General features: G+C 42.1%; 1 protein-coding gene across 3 annotated transcripts in view; it reads left to right on the forward strand.

Moving 5' to 3' along the window:
• Positions 1-19,138, forward strand: part of LOC126203532 (putative fatty acyl-CoA reductase CG8306) — a 188,929-nt gene that overhangs the window by 131,264 nt on the left and 38,527 nt on the right. For all 3 annotated transcript variants that reach the window (XM_049937855.1, XM_049937854.1, XM_049937856.1), the window contains exon 6: positions 16,353-16,545. In XM_049937855.1, the coding sequence (XP_049793812.1) occupies positions 16,353-16,545 (193 nt within the window). The remainder of the gene's footprint in view (positions 1-16,352; positions 16,546-19,138) is intronic.

The following is a 19,138-nucleotide window of genomic DNA, read 5'->3' on the forward strand; positions in this document are numbered from 1 at the left end:
ATCCTCCTTTCAAGACACTATCCATTCCATTCAACTGCACTTCCAAGTCCTTTGCTGTCTCCGACAGAATTACAATGTCATCGGCGAACCTCAAAGTTTTTACTTCTTCTCCATGAATTTTAATACCTACTCCGAATTTTTCTTTTGTTTCCTTTAATGCTTGCTCAATATACAGATTGAATAACATCGGGGAGAGGCTACAACCCTGTCTCACTCCTTTCCCAACCACTGCTTCCCTTTCATGCCCCTCGACTCTTATAACTGCCATCTGGTTTCTGTACAAATTGTAAATAGCCTTTCGCTCCCTGTACTTTACCCCTTCCACCTTCAGAATTTGAAAGAGAGTATTCCAGTTAACGTTGTCAAAAGCTTTCTCTAAGTCTACAAATGCTAGAAACGTAGGTTTGCCTTTTCTTAATCTTTCTTCTCAGATAAGTCGTAAGGTTAGTATTGCCTCACGTGTTCCAACATTTCTACGGAATCCAAACTGATCTTCCCCGAGGTCCGCTTCTACCAGTTTTTCCGTTCGTCTGTAAAGAATTTGCGTTAGTATTTTGCAGCTGTGACTTATTAAACTGATAGTTCGGTAATTTTCACGTCTGTCAACACCTGCTTTCTTTGGAATTGGAATTATTATATTCTTCTTGAAGTCTGTGGGTATCTCGCCTGTCTCATACATCTTGCTCACCAGATGGTAGAGTTTTGTCATGACTGGCTCTCCCAAGGCCATCAGTAGTTCTAATGGAATGTTGTCTACTCCCGGGGCCTTGTTTCGACTCAGGTCTTTCAGTGCTCTGTCAAACTCTTCACGCAGTATCTTATCTCCCATTTCATCTTCATCTACATCCTCTTCCATTTCCATAATATTGTCCTCAAGTACATCGCCCTTGTATAAACCCTCTATATACTCCTTCCACCTTTCTGCCTTCCCTTCTTTGCTTAGAAAAGCATCTGAGCTCTTGATATTCATACAAGTGGTTCTCTTCTCTCCAAAGGTCTCTTTAATTTTCCTGTAGGCAGTATCTATCTTACCCCCTAGTGAGACAAGCCTCTACATCCTTACAATTGTCCTCTAGCCATCCCTGCTTAGCCATTTTGCACTTCCTGTCGATCTCATTTTTGAGACGTTTGTATTCCTTTTTGCCTGCTTCATTTACTGCATTTTTATATTTTCTCCTTTCATCAATTAAATTCAATATTTCTTCTGTTACCCAAGGATTTCTATTAGCCCTCGTCTTTTTACCTACTTGATCGTCTGCTGCCTTCACTACTTCATCCCTCAGAGCTACCCATTCTTCTTCTACTGTATTTGTTTCTCCCATTCCTGTCAACTGTTCACTTATGCTCTCACTGAAATTCTGTACAACTTCTGGTTTAGTCAGTTTATCCAGGTCCCATCTCCTTAAATTCCCACCCTTTTGCAGTTTCTTCAGTTTCAATCTGCAGTTCATAACCAATAGATTGTGGTCAGAATCCACATCTGCCCCTGGAAATGTCTTACAATTTAAAACCTGGTTCCTAAATCTCTGTCTTACCATTATATAATCTATCTGATACTTTTTAGTATCTCCAGGATTCTTCCAGGTATACAACCTTCTTTTATGATTCTTGAACCAAGTGATTAAGTTATGCTCCGTGCAATTCTACAAGGCAGCTTCCTCTTTCATTTCTTCTCCCCCAATCCATATTCACCTACTATGTTTCCTTCTCTCCCTTTTCCTACTGACGAATTCGTCACCCATGACTATTAAATTTTCATCTCCCTTCACTACCTGAATAATTTCTTTTATCTCGTCATACATTTCATCAATTTCTTCATCATCTGCAGAGCTAGTTGGCATATAAACTTGTACTACTGTAGTAGGCGTGGGCTTCGTGTCTATCTTGGCCACAATAATGCGTTCACTATGCTGTTTGTAGTAGCTAACCCGCACTCCTATTTTTCTTATTCATTATTAAACCTACTCCTGCATTACCCCTATTTGATTTTGTATTTATAACCCTGTAATCACCTGACCAAAAGTCTTGTTCCTCCTGCCACCGAACTTCACTAATTCCCACTATATCTAACTTTAACCTATCCATTTCCCTTTTTAAATTTTCTAACCTACCTGCCCGATTAAGGGATCTGTACCAGCACAGCAAGCAGTTTTGGTTAATGTTACAAGGCCAGATCAGTCAATCATCCAGACTGTTGCCCCTGCAACTACTGAAAAGGCTGCTGCCCCTCTTCAGGAACCACATGTTTGTCTGGCCTCTCAACAGATACCCCTCCATTGTGGTTGCACCTACGGTACGGCCATCTGTATCGCTGAGGCACGCAAGCCTCCCCACCAACGGGAAGGTCCATGGTTCATGGGGGGAGATTAATTGTATTATGCCTAAATAATACAAAAACTAACAAAGAACCAAATACATTCTACCGTATTGCCTCCAGAAATGGCTATTATTGCTGTATAGTTTACACACATAATTGTCAACTTGAGGCTCTTCAGAATATAGGATACAAATTTAGTGGCAAAACTGCAGAAAGATTAAAATATATTTTGTTTCCCTTTTATTGGAATGTGTCTTATAAACTCAGTGCATTGCTGTGCAGATGTCATGTTAGAATAGCCTTCAAAACTGGTAACACATCTTGTCAGCTGCTTGTTCACTATATTAAAAATTAAAAAATCAAATTTACAACTGCGGGCAAACACACAGAAACTTTAATGCTATGGTCGAGAGAGATCAAGCTTTGCTTCTCACTTTATTTTGAAAGGACACTGTCACTTCTATTGTCAATAAGCTCACAGTTGTTTTGTATAAAATGTAGAAAGGCACCTCTGTGGACATTGTGGAGGAAACTGCAATTTACAACAGTGTGTGCCATGAGAACAAAATTCTTAAAAAGGCTGGATGCCTCAAAAACTGTTTGATGTTTTATGATATGAATTTATGAATTAATTTAGTGCTGGTACATTTTGTTATGTTATCCGATAGGCCAACATTTTGTAAAAATAAAAATAAAAATATTAAAGAGAGAGAGAGAGAGAGAACACCACTCAGTTTCTCAGGCTGCAAGTCGTATAAACATTGTGTTTGCATGCAAATATACCATTTGCTGTTCCCATTTGTTTCCCATCACTGGTTTCCCAGAATCTATTATTTGTTTGTTTTAATATCTCTGAGCATCGTCTGTTGTCCTTTCTTTTCCCATAATAGTAATTTTTGTATGTCTGATGCTTATTTATCTACGTCATTCTCTTAAATACCACATCTGTATTTTATTTTACTTTTAAAGCATTGTATCAGTATTCTTCTCACTACTTTCCTCTGTCTACGTCCCTCCCCCTTCCCAGAGGGCTCGCCACTTTTTGGCAGATTCGTGCTTGGCTACCACAGGGCCCCAGCCTTCACAGCATCCTTTCCATGCTTCATGTCTGTTCTCTTGCTTTTCTTCTTCCCCTCCCTTGGGGAACATACCTGGTCTGTTTTTGGAAATTTATTCTGCATTTTCGGTAAATATCAGAATACTCTCCACTGTTTTTCATTCCTTTTTTCTTCATTCACCTTCTCCTATCCTTGCTCCACTTTGGCATTCGAGGTCCCTTTTTTCCTTCTTCCTATGCACTCCTGAAGGCCAGCCCATGTGTCTGACATGTAACAGGTGACTGGGTAACCTTTAATTCCCATCCCCGGGTCGACAAGTAAGGTTTGCATGTGGTACAGGCCAGGCCTAGGGAGGGATGAGTGCCTGAGCTGTCTTACCTTCCCAGATTGCTGATTGGTGCCTCTGTTAGGTGTTTGGGAGGTATGAACAATCGCCTAACGCGGGTGCGCCCCACTTCGAATGGGGCCCCCAGTTGGAAGGAGCGTGGCATCAGGGACACAGGCTATCAGGGATTTTCGCGCAATGAGCCAATCATCTTCACAGTCAATGGCTACATAACATAAACGGAATGAGGCTAACGATTCAAAGACTGTCCCAGCTGCACCTTGGTTCCTCGTGGTTTCATGTACTGAAAATGGTCAGTCCTCGCTGCAGTTAGTCTGTTTATTATTCACAAAGATGTTGATGCAATTGCTGGCTGTGTGAAATCTTGCTCTCGTTTACTCAATGGAACTTTGATTTTGGAGACTACTTCTGATTCTCAGGCATAACAACTGCTTTCAGCTTTGCTCCTCCATGGCTATCCTATACGTGTCGAGGCCCATTGAACCCTGAATTCTTTCCATGGTGTTATTTACAGTAGACTGCTGATCGTCTGACTGAGGCAGAAATCCAGACATACCTCTCTGAACAGTGTGTCATTGCAGACACGATCAGGTGATGAAAAAAGTACATGCCTCCTTAGTGCCCACCTGCACTGTCTTTCTCACATTTGAGACTGGTTCTTCCGTAAGATCAATGCACGTTATGAAGTTATCACAGTCGTTCTTACAACCACACTTGAGTCCTGTCGATGCCCCGCCTGTGGTAGGGATGCTTATGAGGGTGATTGTTCGCTTCCTTCTCCCTGCTGGATGAACTGCAATGGCGACCATGCCGCCTCCTCCCATGGTAGTCCCCTGCATCTCGATGAGGGAGCTGCCCAGGAGATCTGTGCGCACGAAAAAGTGCTTTACCCAATCACTCGCTAGTTGTTCACTAGTTGGAAACCGTGTGTTCTACCATCTGGTATCTACAGCACTGTTCTTGCTACATCTTGCTCCTCAGACATGGCTGCGCACATGCAACCTCAAATTTAGCACCACCGTAGCAAAATCGCCCAGCATCACAGTAGCATCACAATCTCATTCTACAGCTGTGCAACATGCCAACAGTCTTTTGCCTCATGGAGCGAAGTCACCAGCTACACACAAATACTCCCATGAAGACTTCGTACATCCCTCCAGCCAACCAACCTCCATGTCTTCTTTTGCCAACGGGAAAGGCTCCAAAAAGTCAAAGGCAAATGGTCTCCTCCATTGCCGACTCACCACGTGATACCCCTCGACTGGCAGACCTCCGTTTCGGTGCTCACCACCAACCGTTTTTCTGCCCTGGGCTCTGCAGACTGACAGGAGGAGACTGCCAAAGCGTATGAAGAACTCGTGGAGCAGGATCCTCGTGGCTCTGTGTTTGTAGCACCGAGTCTTCGAAGGCTGGCACTTGGCAGCCACTGAGGTGACATCCCTTCATTTTTTCCTCGTCATGACTCTCCTCCAATGGAACGTTCGTGATCTTCAATTCAGCAAAGAGAATTTACTGCTGCTCTTACAATTGCAGTGTCTACACTACATCTACATCTACATTTACATGGATACTCTGCAAATCACATTTAAGTGCCTGGCAGAGGGATCATCGAACCACCTTCACAATTATCTATTATTCCAATCTTGTGTAGCGTGCGGAAAGAATGAACACCTATATCTTTCCCTTATTTTATCGTGGCGATCGTTCCGCCCTATGTAGGTTGGTGTCAACAAAATATTTTTGCATTCGGAGGAGAAAGTTGGTGATTGAAATTTCGTGAGAAGATTTCCTCACAATGAGAAACGCCTTTTTTAAATGATGTCCAGCCCAAATCCTGTATCATTTCTGTGACACTCTCTCCCATATTTTGCAATAATACAAAATGTGCTGCCTTTCTTTGAACTTTTTCGATGTACTCCGTCAGTCCTACCTGGTAAGGATCCCACCCCGCACAGCAGTATTCTAAAAGAGGATGGACAAGCGTAGTGTAGGTAGTCTATTTAGCAGGTCCATTAGATTTTCTAAGTGTCCTGCCAATAAAACGCAGCCTTTGGTCAGCCTTCCCCACAACATTTTCTATGTATTCTTTCCAGTTTAAGTTGTTCGTAATTGTAATACCTAGGTATTTAGTTGAATTTACGGCTTTTAGATTAGACTGATTTATCGTGTAACTGAAGTTTCACGAGTTCCTTTTAGCACTCATGTTGATGACCTCACACTTTTCGTTATTTAGGGTCAACTGCCACTTTTTGCACCATTCAGATATTTTTTCTAAATCGTTTTGCAGTTTGTTTCGATCTTCTGATGACTTTATTAGTAGATAAACGACAGCGTCATCTGCAAACAACCGAAGACGGCTGCTCAGATTGTCTCCCAAATCTTTTATTTACCGTATTTACTCGAATCTAAGCCGCACTTTTTTTCCGATTTTTGTAATCCAAAAAACCGCCTGCGGCTTAGAATCGAGTACAAATTAAGCGGAAGTTCTGAAAAATGTTGGTAGGTGCAGCCACAACTTACTTCTGCTGTCGAATATATGTACTATGTAGCGCTACACAGGCATGCTTTGCAGGCACAAAGATAAATATTGGCGCCAAAACCTTTGCGTCAGTTAATAAATTTAAAAAAAGGTGGAAGACGAGCTTTTTTCTCCGCCCCGAGTTTCGACCACTGCATTTTCATACATCATCCAACGAAGTAATACAAATTCCTTATTGAAATTCTGGAAACAAATTCCTTATTGTTCATCTTAGAATGTAGCAGAACTTCAATGTACTACGAAAATCCGACTGGCAAGACTGTTTGGTATGTTTGTCAATATGGCCAACTACGTTCTGAATTTTTTCCTACCTGTGAGAAGAGATGGTTGCTAATAGGAACATTTATGAATTGTGAATCACATGCAATTTTCTCTTCACCGTAAGAATAATACGAATATAAACGTTTTGCCATGTATTTTTTCGTGTTTGCTGCTATCTCATTTAAATCCTGTCAGCCTAATAAACTACGAAACTAGAGTGAGACAACAGAAAACGCGGAAGAATATACATATCATGTCATGTTTATATTCGTATTATTCTTATGCCTAATAATGATACAGTCATAAATGAAGCACGGCAATTTACTAGATTGTTAAATCTAAGATGACTCTAATTTCTGTGCAGAATATAATGTACTAAAGATGTGTCTGCAAAGATTTTCAAACGGAGAAAAATTTTCGCTAAACTCTCGTTCAGAACATATTCTATTATACGCAGTCTATTATTTGGTTCTTGTTGATGATTATCAAAGCAAGTAGCATTGTAAGTAACAACAGATAAGTCTCTTGCCATTGTTTCGCTAATGAGACTATTCCTCTCTTTTTGTAAAAAAATTTGTCAGCGGCGGTAGCGTGCACAAAGCAAGCCATGCTGCGAGCGACGACAGGTCGTAAACACTCATTACCAGAATGCGACATAACAATGCATGACACAGTACAATAATGCATTTTCAGCTTAGAGTGACGTAAACACCTATAACAAAGAGAACGGCACTTATCAGATCAAAGAAAAATGTGCAATCAATGCAAACCAGACGGAGCACGTGAAAAAGGAAGGGTACCCGTATAAATACGGACGGAGCACCTGACGCATAGCAATGGGTACTTGGTAAAGCTTAACTGCTAAGCTTACGAATCGAACCAAACTACTGTAGCTGTAACGTCATTCATTCGACCTAAATTGTGTCTCATATTACAATGGGCCATCTTTGTTTCGATTTGGAGGTGCGGCCTAAAACTTTTCTCTCCCCTTGAATTTCGAGTCTCAAATTTCAGGTGTGGCTTAGATTCGGGAAATTTTTTTTTCTCTTGATTTCGTGTCTCATTTTTCGGGTGCGGCTTAGATTCGAGTGCGGCTTAGATTCGAGTAAATACGGTAGATAAGGAACAGCAAAGGTCCTATAACATTACCTTGGGGAATGCCTGAAATCTCTTCTGTTTTACTCGATGACTTTCGGTCAATTACTACGAACTGTGACCTCTCTGTCACTTGTTCCCTGCCTGCAGGAAACAAAATTGCATCCTCATGACTGCTTTGAGCTTTTGCATTTCTTCCCAGTCTGCTTGTCTGCCATGTGTGGCTACCCATCCTATGCCTCCTCCTTTGATGACTCCTTTGATTGCCAGTATGGGGCACATCCCTCTTCTCTGTTAGCTTGTGGAGTTCGCTTTCGGCTCTTGCTCCGGCAGCTTAACTTTGGTTTACCTGCAGCTTTCCCGGTCAGTGTAAACCCTTCACCATCCTAGCTTCATGCGTCGGTGCATGTTCATCTTGGCCTTCATTTGCTTCCTACTCCAGTCTCACACTATCGCCTTAAGTTTCACTGTCTTCGCACAGAACTTTGCAGTAGTACCTTTATATACACAGATGGCTCTCGGACTGACTATGGTGTCTGGTGTGCCTTTGTCATTGGCAATGAAATTTTTCATTATCAGCTTTCGGAACACTGCTCAGTATTTACAGCAGAGCTCTTCGCCCTGTATTAGGCCATGCAGTGTACATCCGTCGACAGGCCTTTCAATTGCATCGTCTGCTCAGATTTTCTCAGTGCCCTTCAAAGCCTCTGTGTGCTGTACAATGTACATCCCTTGGTGCAATGAGTCCCCGAAATCTGTCACTTGCTCTTTCTCGATGGAGCCACTCTGATGTTTATGTGCATTCATGGTTACGCCAGTCTGACAGAAAACAAGGCCACTGATGCTGCTTCCAAGGCTGCAGTCCTCATACTTCAGTGCACCAGTTGTCCCTCTGACACTGTCACTCTCTGTGTTGCTGTCTGTTAGAAGGTGGTGTCACCTTGGCATCAGCACTGGTCCTCCCTTCATAGGAATAAGCTGTGCTTTATTAAGCCTCTCCCAGTGGCTTGGAAAATTTCCTCTCAACCCTCTAGCCATGAGATCATTTTAGGTAGGTCGTATATTGGGTACTGTCTTTTTAGCTATTGCCATTTGTTAAGTGGTCTCCCGCCCCACTTTGTACTCATAGTGCTCAACCTTTGATTGTCTGCCATTTCCTTACAGGATGATCTTTTCTTTAAACACCTAACATTCTCATTTGTGTTTGCCGTCTGAGTTATCAGCCGTTTTAGCAAATAACACTTGGGCTGTTGACTGCGTTTTACTTTAAATCTGTCACAGAAATACGGCAGAGGCTGAAGAAAAATCCTCCCTGCTGTCTGTAGGTCATCTCTCTATCTTGCTCACCGCCTTCTGTGTGTCCATGTGTCATAAAACTTGTTCAGTGTTGTCATGACGGCTGACATGTAAGTTCATATTACATTCATCAATTTCTTAAATTATAAGAGTTTATTCAATATGTATGTTATTATACTCTTTTATGATGTTTGTAGATAAGCTGTTTTTCAGTATTATTTAGTTTGTTACATATTTGTACCTTTTAATAGCAGACAAGTTGCACTTTGTTTTTCGGTGCTATGTAGGTACCACTGGATAATGAGCTCGGGGATCAAAACCAGTCGTCTGAATTAAAATTAAAAGAAATGGAACTGATGTTGAAGAGTGAAATATTATGACCACAGTCCACTGCCTCGTTGCTTTGCTGGCATGTGATGCTTTAAGGAAAGTGCATAAGAGGTGTGGAAATGAATGGTGAATTAGTCTAGCAATGATGCATGCAGCAAATGGGGAAAGCAACTGATATAAGCGTCTTTAACAAGAGGAGATTGTTGTGGCCCAGCACCTGGGACTGAACACCACAGAAACAGTGAAGCCGGGTAGTCGTTTGCATGCTACTGCTGTGAGTGTCTGAAAAGTGATTGAATAGTGGTGAACCACAAGTAAGCAGCAAGGCGTGGTATCTTCATGCCTCAACACAGAATGTGCTTGTCGGATACTTACCTACTCTGTACGCATCAGTCTGTCGTGGATCTGAGGACAGAGTAATGCTGGTACAATTATTTAGGAACACAGCATTCAGCACATACTGTTAAATGTGGGGCTCCACAGAAGACACCCCTGTGTGTTTCAACATTTTCCCATCATTATCACTTAAGATTGCAATGGACACAGGATTGTTGAGAAAGGACTATAGATCAGAGGAGACAGTGTTGCCCGGTCAGGTGAATCACATCGGAGGTCACGGCCGAATACGCTGTCGTACAGGCAAACGGCTGCTCGAAATGTGCATTGCACTGTGGACACGGGTCAGTGGGGACAGTATTATGCTAAGGGGGACATACATCTAGACCTCCAGCTCACCTGTCATGGTAATCTAACAAGGCACTGTGATGGCTGTGGACTGTGTAAACACGATAGTGAACCGCCTGCATTGCTTCACGCTCAATATTTTCCTATTCGGCGATGGTATCTTCCAGCAGGATGACTGACTGTCACGAGTGCAGAGTCGTGCTACGGTAGTTTGGTTTGAAGAGCTTGATCGTGAACTCACATTTATGTCTCGGTCAGCAAATTCACTTTATTTCAACTGGCTGAAACGCATATGAGATGCTATCAGGTGTCTGCTCTTTACCCTCAAACCACAAGCCCATGATTTATGGGAAATGCATGGCCTGTGGGACATTTGGTACCATGAATCTTCAAAAACAAGCCATGCACCTGTTAAACCTATGCCACACAGAACTGCTGTATTGCATTCCCAAGGTAGAGTAACTATTACGAAGGTGATCTTAATGCTTTTCTCTTTCTATGCCTGCTTTCGGCCAATTGGTACCGTGCTGTCTGACAGAATCGGACACGTCCTGCAGTTTGCCAAACAATTTTACAGATACTATTTGGTAACAAATAAATCAGTTTTAGGGTTTCGTATCTCAGTTGATAAAAACAGAGCCTTTATAGGATCACTTTGTTGTCTGTCTGTTTGTTACAAACACTTTTTCTCAGGAGTGGATAGACGTATCAAGGTGAAATTTGTCATGTACTAAGGTCTACGGTCCCTTGGCAATGTAATAAACTTTAGCTTCTAAGCTGAAGTAATCAAGAGATGACCACTTATGTCATATATTTTAATAGCTTCAGACTTGTTCATCAGAACCTGTAGAGTATTTTCCATTGAACTATAATCATGAAAATCGGCAAGAAAAGGGGAAAAAATCCAAAAATTATCTGTTTGTAGTTACATATAGGAAAAATATTTCTTTTGGCGTGTGTAATCCAACATCAAACTTGAATTTGCAACTTTTCAAAAATCTTGGAATCCCTGGGGCCGATATCTTGCCAGTATCAGTGGCGATAATAGCCAAAACGGTAGAGATTCGTGATTGCTACAATGGATGAACTGTCTGTATACACAGTAAAGTTTGTACGGTACCCACACAGCACGGACCCTACGTGCACCTGGCCAATTTTGTGTTGCTTATAGGTTTGTGTGTCAGCTTCTTCATTTTGTTAACGGTTGTAGTTATTGTGATATTTCCATTTAAGTAAGACACTGTGTGAAGTTCGAAAAAGTTTGCAATGAGAAATAGGGCTCACTACAACTTTGCGTCAGATGCATATTACATTGTATGTTACTGTGTGTGAAATTTAGCTAATGTATTGAATTTTTCTTTAGACTTGGGTAGAGGTCTCTGTCACCAATCTCGAGAAAATTGGTTTTATGTACTGTAGTACACTCATTTGTGATCGTGTGTGCCAGCTGTAAAGCCAGAATGAAATATCCGTGACATATCTTGTAGCCCACAACTGGTTTGAGGTATCGAAACAAGATTTTAGCAAACGATGACACACAAAGGGGAGAGTATTCGGCATGTAGTTAATATGTGAAACTTAATTATCTACCGTGTTATTCCACTAACTTCAGATTTTTTGATGAAATAATATAATTTTCAAGGGATGTCAATAGATGATGGAACGAGAATTGCTGTGGACTGTGGAACAACATAGATAAAGACATTACTCATTTATTTTTGTTCTGAGGATGCGTTTTTTCATAAGCGACACTTGTCTTCAGATCCCCACTTAATAAACTGAGTAAACCACTGTTTCAGTATTCTGTCACAATTGTGTATGCCCGATGTCTTTGTGAGGAGACATTGTGCATAACACCACTGTGTTATCGCAAAAGAGGCCAATTTTAGTGTGACAACAAGATAAATGTAGGTTTTACTCAAAATTTGTCACTCTATATGCGCGTCTGAAATTGACAAATGGTTAACAGGTCCGGCAAAAATAAGTTGCTGTTTTTGTTGTATTTTCAGTCGAATTATTTTTAGATACCAACCAATGCAGAGGTGACAGTAGATCTTTTTGGATTTTCACCACTGAAGTGCAGGTGTGGAGGGGTTCCAATTATTATTTACAAAAATGTGAGTGTAGATTTCGGTTTAGAACAGTGCTTCCCTTCAAGCGCTCAGCATTTCCACCACAGTGTATTGACAGCTTGCCCACAACCCCCAACACTACTGCTCTCCCCTGCTTCCTCAGCCAACTGCACATCTATTGGCCATGTTATTTTGCATGCACTCCACTATCAATAGTCACATATTAAGACTGTCATACACTTTTGAACCTAATTGTTTCTTTGGGGAGGAAAGAAGCATAGATCGGGAAGGCAGGGCATGTGACCCCAGGACAAGAAGGACCCAACTGTTGTAAGAATGAGCAAGTGTGGTCAAATTAATTGCTGAGGGAATTAGATTAGCAAATGATGTACAGCAAAATAAAATACAATGGCAGATGTAAAGAGGATATAAAATTTAGATTAGGTAATGACAAGAAAAGCCTCTCTGAAAAAGAGAAATTTGTTAACATCTAATACAGTTGTAAGTAGTAGGAAGTCTTTTGAGTGTAGCTTTTATATGGAAGTCAGATGTGAATAATAAACAGTACAGACGAGGAGATTGTAAAAGGTTTTGAGATGTGGTGTTACAGAAGAATGCTGAACATTTGAAGGGTGTATCTTATAACTAATGAAGATGTATTGATTCTACTGGGATTAGAAATACCTTTATGGCAGATCATGCCAAAAAGATAGAGGATGGATTGATGGGAATACCCTAAGGCATCAAGGAATAGTTAATTTGGTAATGGAAGGAAAAAAGAGTGAGGAGGGGGAAGGGGCCATAAAAATTATGGAGAAATTGTACAGCAAGACTTAGGCATGTGAACTGAATGCAGGTGGATTGGACGTGGGCTGCAGTGGTTATGCAGTGATGATGGGGCTTGCATGGGATAGACTAGAGTGGAGAGCTGCATTGCACCAATCTCCAGACTGGAGGCTGCAATAAAAATAATAAGTAACCATTGTTCTCACAAGGTGCTATTGTTTTGTAATTAGAATCCTGTATTGCTATATAAAGCTTCTGAACTTGCAATTTGTAATTCCTGCAAAGAATAAGAGTATTTTTTTATTGAATAATTTTTGAAAAAAGAAACACTGTACATGTTCTTATAAAGGTTGAACCTTCGTTATACCATGAAATAGATTTATTATATGAGGTGCATTCAAGTTCTAAGGCCTCCGATTTTTTTTCTAATTAACTACTCACCCGAAATCGATGAAACTGGCGTTACTTCTCGACGTAATCGCCCTGCAGACGTACACATTTTTCACAACGCTGACGCCATGATTCCGTGGCAGCGGCGAAGGATTCTTTAGGAGTCTGTTTTGACCACTGGAAAATCGCTGAGGCAATAGCAGCACGGCTGGTGAATGTGCGGCCACGGAGAGTGTCTTTCATTGTTGGAAAAAGCCAAAAGTAACTAGGAGCCAGGTCAGGTGAGTAGGGAGCATGAGGAATCACTTCAAAGTTGTTATCACGAAGAAACTCTTGCGTAACGTTAGCTCGATGTGCGGGTGCGTTGTCTTGGTGAAACAGCACACGCGCAGCCCTTCCCGGACGTTTTTGTTGCAGTGCAGGAAGGAATTTGTTCTTCAAAACATTCTCATAGGATGCACCTGTTACCGTAGTGTCCTTCGGAACGCAATGGGTAAGGATTATGCCCTCGCTGTCCCAGAACATGGGCACCATCATTTTTTCAGCACTGGCGGTTACCTGAAATTTTTTTGGTGGCGGTAAATCTGTGTGCTTCCATTGAGCTGACTGGCGCTTTGTTTCTGGATTGAAAAATGGCATCCACATCTCATCCATTGTCACAACCAATGAAAAGAAAGTCCCATTCATGCTGTCGTTGTGCGTCAACATTGCTTGGCAACATGCCACACGGGCAGCCATGTGGTCGTCCGTCAGCATTTGTGGCACCCACCTGGATGACACTTTTCGCATTTTCAGGTCGTCATGCAGGATTGTGTGCACAGAACCCACAGAAATGCCAACTCTGGAGGCGATCTGTTCAACAGTCATTCGGCAATCCCCAAAAATAATTCTCTCCACTTTCTCGATCATGTCGTCAGACTGGCTTGTGCGAGCCCGAGGTTGTTTCGTTTTTTTTTTTTTTTTTTTTGTCACACGATGTTCTGCCTTCATTAAACTGTCGCACCCAGGAACGCACTTTCAACACATCCATAACTCCATCACCACGTCTCCTTCAACTGTCGATGAATTTCAATTGGTTTCACACCACGCAAATTCAGAAAACGAATGATTGCACACTGTTCAAGTAAGGAAAACGTCGCCATTTTAAGTATTTGAAACAGTTCTTATTATCGCCGCTGGCAGTAAAATTCCATCTGCCGTACGGTGCTGCCATCTCTGGGACGTATTGACAATGAACGCGGCCTCATTTTAAAACAATGCGCATGTTTCTATCTCTTTCCAGTCCGGAGAAAAGAAATCGGAGGCCTTAGAACTTGAATGCACCTCGTATGTACCTGCATCTATGTTTACATTCTGTGAACCACTGTCAAGGGCATAGCAGAGGGTATGTCCTACAGTACCAGGTATTAGGGCTTTGTACTGTTCCATTCACGTATGGAGTGCAGGACAAATAGGCAGACAACCTTCTGGGTGGGCAACCACAGCTTAGAGACATTATGAATAACTACAGCAACACTCAGCACTCAGTAACCGTTCAGATTGTCATAAAAATTATAACAATTAAAAGGTCAGGAATGCCGAAGTGTTTCCAAAAGCTGCATAGCTGTATGAAGGTGCTTTGCTTTATTGATAGGTACCAATTTCTCATCAGCAGACACACATCTTTAGGTTTATAATGCTATATTTCCATAAAGTAGATTAGAGTGTCCCAGCTTTTGGAAAGTTATCCATGTTCAGAGTCAAACCACAATGGTAGGTCATCATAATAAAACTGAGTACACACAAAGATGAGTGTAAAAGTGCACAAGGCCACAGTCCACCCTCCAGTGTACTGTTAGCCTCCACAGGCTGCTTAACACCACTTTGGCCTGTTAGCAATACAGCGGAAGTCGCACGTTACATGGAATTCTAAGTTTTACTTCACTGGTTTTTACACAGCTGGTGTATACTGGATCAAGTAATATATCCTTAGGGATGTTGTCTGTTCTGGCTTGTTTAGCAGTCATGCTTTGTTCATTTTGACAAGCATCTTTTGGTATACTGAACTTCATTATGACGACCGATGATCATGGTTTGACTCATGGATAACTACCCCAAAGCAGGGACTCTGTAATAATCTATCTATGTTATGGAAATATAACCATTATAAATCTGAAGGTGGGTCTATATTGATGATAAACAGGAGTTGCGAATAAAGCTATTTTTCATACAGCTACGCGGATTTTGAAAGCACTTCATCATTCTTGACTTTTTAATTGTTATAATTTTTTATGATAATTTGAATGAGTGTTGAGGATTGTTACTTTTAATAGGAAAAATAATTGTTTAAATGCCTTTGTGTGTGCTGTAATTAATCAAATGTTATTCTTGTGAATCTTATAGAAGAGTTATGTAGGGGGTTGGGGACTTTTTCTAAAGTCATCATTTAAAGCCAGTTCTTGAAACTTTGTTTGTAGACTTTCTTGGGATAGTTTCTGTCTGTCTTCAAGAGTCTGCCAGTTCCGTTCTTCCCACATCTTGGTGATACTCTCCCACTAGACAAAGAAACCAATTATCATTTGTGCTGCCCTTCTTTGTATGCCTTCAATATCCCGTGTTAGTCATATCTAGTATGAGTCTCACACACTTGAGTAATATACTACGATGGTTTACACAGGCTATTTGTAGGCAATCTTCTCTGGAGGCCTTATTTGGAAATGAAAATTGCACCCCCCCCCCCCCCCCCACACACACACACACACAGATCAGGCCACAGCAGCCAGATACAGCTGTGCGGATTTCTGAAGAAGACTCTTTTGGTCAAGAGCTTAAATGTTTAGTAGTCTGTCCATTGTGTCCACCTGTGACTAAATGCCTCTTCTATGTGGTGCAGCAATCTATCCTTTTCATAATTTTTTTTGTTATTCCTTCCAGACCTTTCCAGTGTTTGACACATTGCTTAAGATTTCGTAGGTTTATGGTTAAAAACTGGATGTATGAATCATTGATATTAATACTGTAGGATAGTGTTTACTGCATCAGATCTAAAAGTTAACTTATTGTTTACATCCTCTGGCCTTGTCAAACTGTATACTTCATGGAAGAATTGTGTGGCTTCAGTATTAAAGGTTTTTCTTAAAACTGTGCTGTGGTTCTGTAAGAAGTTAGTGTCTCAGAGTGTTGTAATATTTAATTTCAGTCACTGCTGCATGGAAAGAGCCAGTACCTGGGTGGACTATATCCAAGAATGGACCAACCGGTTTCATGATGGGAGCTGCGAAAGGTGTGGTTAGGAGACTGCCCATGAAGACAGATGTGGTCTGTGATTACATACCAGTTGACTGTGTGGTGAATGAGCTAATCGCAGCGAGTTGGGAGGCAGCTACGACAAGGTGGGTTACACATAGCTTATATCTCTTTTTGATAACTGTTCCCCATTTTACCAGAAGTTTTGTGTGCAGAATCTCGTACTTTCCATTTCCATTAATTTTGCCTCATAATCTAATAGTCACACCCTGTAGTGTGGTTTACTGTGCTCTTTGACTACCTGTGTACTGTTGAAGTGGAAAGGTTTCAATGTCCTCATTTATAGATAAATTTTAATTTCTTGTGACGTTGGACAGTGTAGTGTACTAGCTATTACCCAAGGCTGCACATTCATATCATTAATTTTGTTATGATGAGTCAGTAAGTTATTGTACGTACAATAACATCAGCTGCCCTCGCATATCTGCTTGGTCGGGTAAGCTTTGCTCGTGATGTATGCCCACTGTCTAACCCCCTTCCAACTGCCCCAGTACGTGACGTGCTGGGATGTGCAGTCACACATTGTGCTATTGAAGTAGCTATACACTGAGGTGACAAGTCATGGGATAGCACGATGCATATACACAGATGGCGGTAGTATCGTATACAAAAGGTATAAAAGGACAATGCATTGGAGGAGCTGTCGTTCGTACTCAGGTGAGTCAAGTCAGAAGGTTTCCAGTGTGATTATGGCAGCATGATGGGAATTAGCAAACTTTTAAGATGGAGTGGTAGTTTTAGCTAGATGCAAAAGACATTCCATTTCGGAAACGATTAGAGAATATAATATTCTAAGATCCACAGTGTCAAGAATGTACTGAGAATACAAAATTTCAGAAATTACCTCCCACCGCGAACAATGCGTTGGCCGATGGCTGTCACTTAACAACTAAGAGCTGTGGTGCTCGCGTCGAGTTGCCAGCACTAACAGACAAGCAACACTGAAATAACAGCAGAAATCAGTATGGAACGTATGACAGACATATCCATTATGACAGCGCGTCAAAATTTCGCGTTAATGGGCTGTGACAGCAGACAGACAGACAGACGTGAGTACGTTTGATAACAGTACGACATTGCATACATTGTATACAATGCCTCTCCTTGGCTCGTGACAGTATCAGTTGGACCGTAGACTGGAAAACTGTAGCCTGGTCAGATGACTCCAGATTTCAGTTGGTAAGAACTGATGGTAGGTTTTGAGGGTGGTGCACACCCCACAAAGCCATGGACCTAGTTGTCAGCAAGGCATTGTGCAAGCTGGTGGTGGGTCCATGATGGTATGGGCTGTGTTTACATGGAATGGACGGGATCCTCTAGTCCAACTGAACTGACCAGTTACTGGAAATGGTTATGTGCAGTTACTTCAAGAACATTTGCAGCCATTCATTGACTTCATGCTCCCATAAAATGGTGGAATTTTCATGGATGACAATTCACCATACCACTGGGGGTCAGTCTTTTGTGATTGGTTTGAAGAACATTCGGGACAATTTGAGTGAAATGACTGGGTAATGTGTAATCCCCAGCCCTGGGTCGACAGATACACCCTGGTACAGGCCAGGCCCAGGGAGGGGTGATTTCCTGAGCTGCTACCTTCCCAGATTGCCGATTGGTCCCTCTGTTAGGTGTTTGGGAGGTGTGATCTTAGGTATGAACAATCATCCGAGGTGGGTGCGCCCCCTTCTGGAGGGGATCCCCAGTGGGAAGGAGTGCACCATTGGAGTCGTTGGCAATCATGGGTGATTTTCTCGCAATGAGCCACTCATCTTCACAATCAACGGCTGTAAAACGCACATGGAATGAGGCCAGTGATTTAAAGACCCTCCCAGCTGCACCACGGTTCCTCGTGGTTTCACGTACTGAAGACGGTCTTTTGCTATAGTAAATCCATTTATTATTCAGAAGGGTTTTTATGCAATTGCTGGCCCTGAAAAATCCTGCTCTGATTTACGCAATGACACTTTGCTTCTGGAGACTACGTCCTGCCTCCTTCTCCACGCTGGATCAAATGCAGTGGCGACCATGCCACCTGCTCCTGCAGTTGTCCCACATATCTCAATAAGTGGGCAGTCCAGGAGATCCAGGTGAAGGAAAAAGTGCTTTACCCAGTTGCTTGCAAGCTGGCTAGTCGGGTACCTTGTGTTCTATAATTTGGCACCTGCAGTACTGTTATTGCTAGGTCTCGCTCCACGAAGGACGTGGCCATGCAAACAATCAACCTCAAATTTAGCACTGCGGTTGTGAAATCGCCTAGCGTCATGGTACCATCCCCATCTCATCCTCCCACTGTGCAACACGCCACCAAACTTTTGCTTCATGGGGTGAATTCACCAGCTACACAACTGGCAGGCCGGAAAGGACAGAAGGGATACTCCCGTGAAGACTTCCTAAGTCCATCCAGCCACCCAGCATCTGAGTCTTCCTCTGCCAACTGGAAAGGCTCCAAGAAGTCAAACAAAGGCAAATGGTCTATTGCTTCACTGATTTGAAGATCATCTTTGACGGTGTCAACCATGTGATACCCTTGCCCGGCCGACCTCCGTATCGCCTCTGCGCACCACCATCTGTTTTACTGCCCTAAACACTTAAGGCCAACAGAATAATGCAGACACTTATGTAGACCTCGTAGATCAGGATCCTCCTGCCTCTGGCCCTGTAGCAGGGAGTCTTTGCAGG

Source organism: Schistocerca nitens, chromosome 9 (genome assembly GCF_023898315.1).
Source record: "Schistocerca nitens isolate TAMUIC-IGC-003100 chromosome 9, iqSchNite1.1, whole genome shotgun sequence".
Classification (NCBI taxonomy): Eukaryota; Metazoa; Arthropoda; class Insecta; order Orthoptera; family Acrididae; genus Schistocerca; species Schistocerca nitens.